Raw genomic sequence first — 10077 nt, forward strand, 5'->3', positions numbered from 1 at the left:
AGGCATTTTTTTCCACAATCGCTTTCTGAGTGCCCTCCCACCTTCCAGTCCGATATCTGACAATGTTTCTCTGCTATGCATAGAGTTTTCAGTGACTAGCGATTCGGAAGTAGTTTGTCACTCTTTCTTCCTAGTCTGGCCTTTAGATGGATGGATTGAAATGTGAAGTATACTGGAAAGCACTGAAATCAGATGAAGGGACAGGTAAAGGGGAGAAGCATGTGATCTGATTTTTCTGTTGTCACTGGTCTCCCTGACTTCAGAGTTTACTGTTGGGATTACGGAAGCAAGTGTTAGTGGGAGGGAGTGTTGGTGTAAGGAGAGAAGCAAGGGAAAAAAGCTAATGGTCACTAAGTAACTACAGACTATCCAAGATTGCATTGTTATGGTCATCTGGTATATTTGCTATCGTTCCTTTGCAATTAGGATATTTTTGCTCAATTTCCTGATCTTTTCAAACTTCATTTTGAGTTATACTTCAATTACATTTGGAGATGGTACATGGGAGAACATATCTTGTAGTGTCATTGACAGAAAAGAAGACCCTTGACTGAAAATTATAGATGCACCACTATCTCTTCTATGACTTTTACTTCCAAAAACTTACTTTCAGAACTTGTACTTTGGTGGCAGTTGTGTGCCATGGAATTGGTTCCGACTCAAAGCAGCCCTGCATAGGGTTCCAAGGCTATAAATCTTTACAGGAGCAGAAAGTCTCATTTTTCTCCCACAGAAGGACTGGTAGTTTCGAACTGTTGACCTTGAGGTGAGCTGCCTGACTTGTAACCACTATGCTATCAGAGCTTCTTGGTGGTGGTGGCTGTGTGCTGTGGAGTTGGTTCCGACTCATAGCGACCCTGTACAGGGTTTCTGAGGCTGTAAATCTTTACGGGAGCAGAAAACTTCATCTTTCTCCTGCGGAGCAGCTGGTAGTTTCGAACTGCTGACCTTGTAGTTTGCAGCCTGATTCGTAACCACTACGCTACCAGAGCTCCTTTCAGAGCTCCTTAGTCAGGGATTATTTTCCAAATGAGAGGCCTAAGTTACTATTAATTAAAATATAAAACCACTTCCTTTCGGTAGCTCCAAACCTTTTAATTATTTTGTTTTGACTTGAAAAATCGCACAAATTCCCTAGCATTTTCTCTTTGTTTCTATTCTTTGAAGTTTCAAATGCTGATGTTGCTCTGTCCTAAATCCTTTCCAAATACTCTTGGTGTCTTTTTCAGATCCTGGCAGACCGACAAATTATAACTGTGGTTTGGGGATGGCAATATATCTGATTCACATATCTGTTGGATCTGTTGGTCCTCACATAAGTCAGATGAAAATGTTCTACTAACTGTTCTACTTTTCTGTTTGTCCTGTGATCTATAGACATAGCCTGAGGCAACTGGTAAGATAGTTGTGAGCTGTTGCCTATTGGTCTATTTTGTACTGAAAAGCATCATCTTAATTCTTTCCAATTGCTACCTTCAAATTGCAGGGCGGCCAAATGTTCTTCCTTTATTTTGAGTCTCACTTCATTTTTCTTTTCTGCTTCGGCAATTTCCTCTGGGGTTACAACTACAGTAGACGCTTCTGTTACAGGTGGTGATTTGCCTGAAAGGGCAAGAAGGTATGCTGAGTAAACTGCTAATATACAAGTGCTCAGACACACAATACTTGGACAAAATCAGTAGAAAATTTATAGAATTATCAGCCTCTAGGATTTGGAAACTAGAAACCCCAGCTGTCACAGTAAGCAGTGAAATCCTGACAGATCTACCTTGAGAGTCTTCCATATGGTATCCCCACTGTGTGTCATCATGGGGAAATCAGGCATGCAGCAAATGCAGAGATGATTACAAAGTCAGCAAATCCCAACATAGTGCAGATGCCATCAGTCATCAGCAGAAGATGACTTGTATTAGCAAAATGTTTCTTAGGTCTTCATCAAGACAAGGTCAGAGAACAACCTCAGAAAGGTACGGCTGAACTGTGATTGATGTTCATGAACCTATAATGCCCTTGCTGTTAAGTGCTGTCGAGTCAGTTCCGACCCATAGCAACCCTATATAGGCTTTCCAAGGAGCAGCTGGTGAGTTTGAACTGCTGATCTGGCAGTTCAAACTGACTTTGCAGTACAGAGTATTAACCCACAGTGCCTCACCAGGACTCGATAATCACCTAATTATTTTTAATTAGTTCTTAAGTATAAGTACCTTAGTGATTACATAAGAGACATACAATTTATCAGTATTTGCCTAAGGATTTGCGCTAAGAGTCGGCAGCATGATTCTAGTTGTGAGCCCTGGTTTATGCAATTGTGCTTAGTTCAAAAAATCTTTTTTGAGCCTCTGATCCCAAAGTGTTTATAATCTTATGAAGAAGACATAAATGTGAACAAATAAATTACGGTGGTGGTGGTGGTGTGTTTTTGAGTTGGTTCTGACTCACAGTGACCCTATATAGGGTTTCAGAGGCTATAAGTTTTCAGGCTGTAAGATTTCAGCAGAAATCTCATCTTTTTTCCCATGGAACAACTGGTAGATTTGAACTACTAACCGTGTAGTTAGCAACCCAGTTTATAATCCACTATGCTACCAGAGATTGTTATGTTGTTGGTGGTGTTAAGTGGCATTGAGTCAGTTCTGACCCACTGCAATACTATATAGGGTTTCCAAGGTGTGGCTGGTGAGCTTGAATTGACAACCTCGTGGTTCAAAGTGACTTTGTAGTCTAGTGCATTAGCCAACAGAGCCACACCAGGACTTGTGATAGATATATTATAAAAATTATAATTAATACATTATAAGAATTAATATGACATATTAATTCTAATAATAAATGTATGTGCATGTTATAGATAAAAGAGTTTAAGCATTTGGATTTGTGTTTTGTCATCTGTACAATTAAGGAGTGGAATAGGATCAGTTACTCTGTTAAAAGTTTCCCTCCAGAGCTATTTATTCATAGTACTGTTATCATCTGAGATGGATGACAGTGGTGTGTTCTTTATTAATATTCTACTCTTCTGTTTGTCTCAAGTGCTACCATCCCTCGTGTCCCTTCCTCCTTTCTCAGTACTTTATCTTGTTATCTCTTACCATCAGTGTTTTGTTCCTTCTATGTACTGTATTTGGGAATCGTGTCTCTGTCCCCTCAGATGTAAGGAGGTGACTTTGCTCCCAAGGTACCAATACCTTCCCTATCAATAAATTGACAAAGAGAAGCTATAGTCCCCATCTAGCAACAGAAATAAATACACCCTAAATATTTTTAGGGTTTCAGAGGCTGTAAGTCTTCAGGGGAGCAGAAATGACTAATGAACAGTATTCTAATGGTTTATATAACCCTTTTTTTGTGTATTGATTTATTGATTTTCGTTATTTTGTTTTGGTTTTCATCATTAAGGAGTCTCTTGATGGTACAATGGTTAATGAAAGGTTACAAGTTTAAGTTCACCTAATGGTACTCAGGAGTCCTGGTGAGGCATTGTGGGTTAATGCACCAGACTGCAAAGCCATTTGAACTGCAAGGTCTGTGGTTCAAGCTCACCAGCTGCTCCTTGGGAACCCTATACAGGGTCGCTATGGGTCAGAATTGACTCAACGGCACTTAACAACAACAACAACAATGGTACTCAGAATAAAGACTTAAGGATCTACTTCTGAATAACTAACCATTGAAAACTCTACTGAGCACAATTCTACTCTGACACACGCTGGGTCCATCCGGGTGGACTAAAGGACAAATGGTTATGAGGGAAGAATGTGTCTGTAGAAGCCATCACAGGACTCTCGCTCAACAGATTCCTAATGAACACATGCACAATCGGTTAATGAATGTCCTGTCTGCTACTATTAGTTTCCTGTCTTGAGTCACTTCAAAAATGGAAACATTCAGAAAAGAAGGGAATGCTTGTGCCAGAGCTGTCCCCAGTGTGAACTGGAACTGGGAGGTTTCTCCCAGTATGAGTTTCTTTCCTCTGTATCTTCCATTGTGCCTCTAGGCAGAGATTGAGGGAGTAGGTCTCCTGAGAGATGTGCTTGAATTAAAGTGCCCTGAAAAGCAAATGCATGTAATTAGCTTTTAAATTTCTCTGGGCCACTACAGCAAGTGGGAAACCCTTGGCACACAGTCTTCCAGTTATATAGTCTCATTTTAGAATTCCTTTAATATGTTCAAAACTGTCTTTGAAGTATATTCTACCTGGATATAACCCGATATTTGGATAAACAAGTTGGGTGGGACTAGTATGCAATACATTTGTCAACTAACACCACAGGCTCCCAGAGACCTGGGTTCCTCATTTCAGTCAAGGCTTCTAAGTGGTTTAAACAAGTTCCGTCATGGCCAAAGCAGAGAAATTGGGTATTGGAATATTAAACAGAACAGGAAAAATGATGGGTCAAAGACCTAGAATGGAGACTTGGAAAAGGAGCAGTGAGTCCTTTCAGGAGCATGATGTTGCTGTTAAGTGCCTTGGAGTTGGTTCCAAGCCATAGTGAGCCTGTAAAGGGTTTCCGAGGAGTGACTGGTGAGCTTGAACTGCTGACCCTAAGGTTCAAAACAACTTTGCCATCTAGCGCATTAGCCCATAGAGTCACACCAGGACTCCAGGAGCATGATGAGGGAAACTGGATTATTGCCAGGACTCTGGAGTGTGACACACATTCAAAGCGATGTGATGAACTGCCATCTTTGAAGGAGACCACTGTTTATTTTGCCAGTCAAGTGATTTGGCTGCTATGCAATATGCACTCTTCCCTTGTATTTTAAGAGGACATGAAGTTTCTAGAAGGATACTGACAGTCATTTCCCCCCACTGTAGTTATCATTCTGATAATCATTTTACAAAATCAGACCCTTGCCAGATTTCATTTTGTGGGCTTTGACTCAATTGGGAAGAAACAGTTTTGAACTGATTTTGACCTAATGAACAGTATTCTAATGGTTTATAGACCAGCAAGTCTGGTTAAGGGCTTGTTTATTTTAAGACGTTGAAGCATCCATGGTTGTGAATGCTAAAATCATGAATACCTTTAGCTTTTTTGTCTGTCTTTTGTTTCTTTGGCTCCTTTTTTGCTTTTTTATTTCCACCTGCCTGATTAGATTTTTCTCTTGTTTCTGCTTGCTGGATTTCTTTTTCTTCCTCCATGAGTTTCTGATGAATTTCAGCAGCAACCTGGTTGTGTAACAGCAATATATCAATCAATATAGCACCATTTATGAAATATTATAATCATTTGGATTTAGTCATCACCAGATCTTGTTAAAACCTCATTCCATTATAATAAACCATGCCTATGTAGCCAGTCTCCAACAGAACCCACACTCTGATTTATGACTTAAAAGGAATCTGGCTTTGTCGCAACAACAGCTTTCCCACAGCCATCACTCTTTCCATCCCTGCCTCAACCACAGTTGCATTGCCTCATGACACCGTTGCATTTCACTCTGTCATGGCTCTGTGGTTATGCACACATTCCTATGTCTTTAAAGCTCAGATGTTGTGGACTTATTCTGTTTTCTTCCAATGTCTGGTTATTGCTTAGCTTCCAATTCTGGGCATTTATCTATGCCAGTGTTTCTACAACATTTTTATATATTTTTACCCCCTAAATGCTCTACCTTTCATGGCATTTTAAGACTGCAGATATACTGTACATATATACACATGGTGTTGTTGTTGACTTGCTTCTAACTCACAACAACCCTCTATAGGGTTCCTAAAGAGTGGCTTGGATCCCGATCTTGAGATTAGCAACCCAGGATTTAATCTGCAACAGCACACCAGGACTGCTACTATACACATACTCCTCATTTATTGAGGATCTCATTGTCCTACATTTTAATTTATGGCAACAAGTAAAAAATGTACTATCCAACTCTTGTATGCCTTAATGACATGATCTGTCTATAATAAATGCTGAGTAAAAGATGAGAGCAATATTGGCTGTGATGGCTAAAGCTTTGTGTCAACTTGGCTGGGCCATGATTTCTCCCTGGTTTGGCAATCATATACAGATATAATTTGGTAGTTATGTAAGGATAGAGTCATCTTATTTTTTGAGACTTAATGTGGTCATCCTCCACTTTTCCATAATGTGGATTTTCACAAAATGATGTGACCTTTGAAACTGAACCATTTTGATAAATGAGGAGTGGATGTATAATATTTATGTACTGTAAGCATAACTGTGCTTCATGTAGAAAGAAGTGAGACTTTTTTGCTTTCTTCCCTTACTGGAACCAATTGTTAAGACTACATATTCTACACACTCTGATTGGTGACCATGTTTGTTGCCCATAAGGGGAAGTGAGAGAAAAACAGCAACGAAGCTGTGAGCTAAGCCCTACAATGTTCAATAGACTCCTGTGAACTCGGGTGGAGACCTGGTTGGCCAGCAGTGTGGCTAGATTTAGGGACTCTTCGGTCCAGAGTCAGGGACATGGTCACAGAGTACTAGAATGGAGAGTGAAGCATCCAACTGATAAGAAGAGAGGGCATATGCACACGAATACCCACACTTACAGATAATACCCACTTGACCTGACTTCAATGACTGGATGATCAGAGCTCAACTAGAAGAAGAAAGAAGAGGGGGGAAAAAAAGAGTAATCTGACACAATTTGATGAACTTGACCTACACCTATGGATGCAGTAGCTCAAAAGAGGGAACAAGTCTTTACAGCAAGGGTCATTCCCACCCCCTCCATACACAGAGTAGACAGAGATGGGCAACTTGGACATTGGCTACCCAAAATGGGGGGGAGGGGCTACAAAGGTAAGGTGTGACAGGCTTAACAAGCTTACAAGAGGGAACCTAGATCCAAAGGGCATGAAGGAAGGTAGAATCTCCACTGAGTAGTATCCAATCTGTCTAGGTGGGGTTGATGAAATGAAATGCGGATAGGTCTCTTATGATACAATAGTGAATAATTGTTATCAGGACTGCTTGTAAGGGTTGGAAATGTAAAGGTAGACATTTTATAGTAAGGAGGGTAGTGATTAACTTTTCAGTCTAGGAGTGGAGGTCCCTGGGACCATCAAGGGAGAAGAGCCGAAAGCGGGAACCTTCCCAGAGAAGCAGTGATGCCTGAAATGGAGCCAGAGATGATGACATGGAGAGATGGAGCAGTTGGGGACTTTAGACACAGAGAGGGAGAGGGGCTGTATGTTGACGACCAGGGGGCAGGCTTGTAGTGTATACCATGTGGTTGGTTGATGATGCATGGAGAGGATTGTAACCATGGCAATGAAACGATATACGATAGGATGAATGTAAAACTAACATTCTCCCATGTAAACTATCACATAATTCACAATAAAACATTAAAAAAAGAAAATATATATTCTATATCTCTTAGGTAAGTCCCTGTTAATTGGGTAAGTTCCCAGTTAACTCACTTAGTTAAAATCTTAATAACACAACTGGTGAGGAAAGGGGGTTTATGAGGATTTATTTATGTATTGCTGTGTATACTGTGTCCAAGCTTGATGTTATTGTTGGAAGAATGGGTAAGAGGATAGGATAAGAGGAAGGATGATAATGGTGGTGTGACGTGGAGTCAGTTCCGACTCACAGTGACCTTGTTTCTGAGGCTGTAAATCTTTACGGAATCAGAAAGACTCATCTTTCTCCTGTGGAATGGCTAGTAGTTTCAAACTGCTGACCTTGAGGTTAGCACCCTGACTTATAATCACTATGCTACCAGAACTCCTTAAAGGTTAATAGAAAGATAAATAAGACCCAGTTATTACCCCTAAAGAAGTTTACAGTCCTATAGGTGAGACAAAAAAAAAATCAATCAAATTCTTGCCACATTTTTATCAGTCGGTTCAGCTGTTCTGTGAATGCTCAGTCTTACCATAAGCCCCAATGGGCTCTAATTTTCCCCAGAATCAAACCAGTCCTACTTCTTTGTATTCTCTCTTGCTTTCAGCACCCATGCTATGCTTTGTTGTTGTTGTTATTAAGTGTTGTCAAGTCAGTTCCAACTCATAGCAACCCTGTATAAGGTTTCTGAGGAGCCTATAGTGGGTTTGAACCACTAATCTTGCAATTCAAACTGACCTTGTGGTCCAGCACATTATCCCACAGCACCACAGCAGGATGCCATTCTATGCTTTGGCATGCTATGTTTTAGGGGATGCAAAGTACATGTTCATTAATCGATGGACTTTCTTTAAAAAATAATCAGATTCCACTAAAGGCACTAATATCCACTTCAAACCCAACAGAACCCTGAAGAGCCACAGAAAGGCTTCAGTGAGTAATCCCATTTTTAACCAGATGCCCTTTCAATACAAATGAATTTTATGCTATATACTGTACTTGCAAATTCTTGGTAAAGCTGAAAGCAGTCTTGTTAGCATTCACTCCTAAATTGCAAGCAATTCATTTTTTAATCTGTTCTTGCAAAGCACATGTTAGCAATTTCCTTTAAAATTGGAGTTTTCTATTTTGTAAACAACCTTGTGATGATAATGTTTATAATTATCATCATCTTCATTTTGATGGGCCACTTGCCTCAAAGAACTCTGGGTTTCGTTATAAAATGAACTTAATTCACAACATATCTAACAGTGTAGCTTACAAGGCTGGAGAGAACTTTAGACATAATGCCTTGACATTGTGGGTGTTAAACAAGACTTCTTTCTTCCAAATCATTCCATACCTGCTAATTAGAAGAGAGTTTTGCTAAAAATTAAAATAGAATGGTAAATGGAGAGCTCTTGGTAGAGCTGCTATGTAGGACACAACCAGAGTTAAAGGTTGAAATTGCGCTGATCTCAGGTGGCACCATTTCCCCTGCAGTAATTAATGAAATCACGCCTGCCCCATTAGGAATTCAAAGTTCCTTGAAGGATGTGTGACCATCATACCCATAAAAGTTTATTAAAAATACAATATTAGAACAAAGATATGAGAGACCAAATGAAGCAGACACAGATGAAAATCCTGAAACCCTGAGCTTCAGAGGAAAGGTAAGAGAACTAGATTGAGTGCTTGCTGGGAGAAGCTGAGCAGGGACAGTGAGAAAGGAAGAGAGACTGGTGAACCACCAGCCAGATGTGACGTGGCCATCTTGTGAGCAGCTTTGGCAGCACAAGGTGTCCCTAAATAATATGGGAAAGATGCTATTCCTTCTTTTTCCCTATGCTCCCCTGGTGACCAGGGATGTGACTAGAACCCACCTGCATCTACCTCTATTTCAGATCCTGCTCTCCAGGAGTTCAGAACAATGTGGTCAGGAGCTATGCCAGTGTGAGGCACGGGTTGGCTGTGGTGCCAATTTGGTGCCCCGATTTGGGCGGGCTTGACTATATAGCTCCCACAGAGCTACCATACCAGCATTTAAATAGTCCCCTGTCCCCAGCTGACCTATGGTCCTAACAGACACTGAAACCAGCTCCATCAAGGGTCTCCACTAATTACGCCCAGAATGGATGCCCTGAACATAGATAACAACAGAGGTGGATAGGAACTCCATTTAAGACCAGGGTCTTTGCTGTCACATCCCTCCCACACCCACCTCGTGAACTCCTTGGCTTGCAGAACCCTTCCCACCCACCCCCAAGATTTTTCCTCTCAGGGTTCAACATGCTATACTGTTCCCCTCCTGTTTTCCGCAATGGTTTTGTTTTGTATTCTTTCTCCTCCTTCTTCTCTTTTCATTCCCTTCAATTTGGTCTTTTCTACTTCTGCTGCTGGTTTTCCTCCTTTTATTCTTTTTCTCGTTTCCTATCTTTTTTTTCCCTTTTTGTTCTTTCTTTACTACTCTCTATTTTAATCCTCTCCTTGGTTTTTCTAAGTGATTTAAAATTTTTTTTTAAATTTCTTACTTTTATTTCATTTCTTCTTTTTTTCTCTTCTAAAGCTCCATTTTCTTGTCCCTCCTCTCTTTTAAAAATTATTCTTAAGTGTTTTTGTTTTAATTTCTTCCTTTTATTTCCTTTCTTGTCTCTCCCTTCTATAGCTCTAGTTCCCTCTTTTGTCTTTATACTTATTATATTTTTCTTATGGTTGCCTCTTTTTACTTATTTTTTCTCTTTATTATTTTATCTCTTCATTGTTGGTTGTTTAT

The 10077-nt window shown here is 40.2% G+C and overlaps 1 protein-coding gene across 1 annotated transcript in view; it reads right to left on the minus strand.

The window, feature by feature from the left end:
- Positions 1-10077, minus strand: part of SPEF2 (sperm flagellar 2) — a 366767-nt gene that overhangs the window by 95818 nt on the left and 260872 nt on the right. Inside the window, 2 exon segments of the mRNA XM_006876554.1 lie at positions 1474-1602; positions 5026-5170. Of these exon segments, the coding sequence (XP_006876616.1) occupies positions 1474-1602; positions 5026-5170 (274 nt within the window).

The sequence above is a fragment of the Chrysochloris asiatica genome, unplaced genomic scaffold (genome assembly GCF_000296735.1).
Source record: "Chrysochloris asiatica unplaced genomic scaffold, ChrAsi1.0 scaffold00390, whole genome shotgun sequence".
In the NCBI taxonomy this organism is placed as follows: domain Eukaryota; kingdom Metazoa; phylum Chordata; class Mammalia; order Afrosoricida; family Chrysochloridae; genus Chrysochloris; species Chrysochloris asiatica.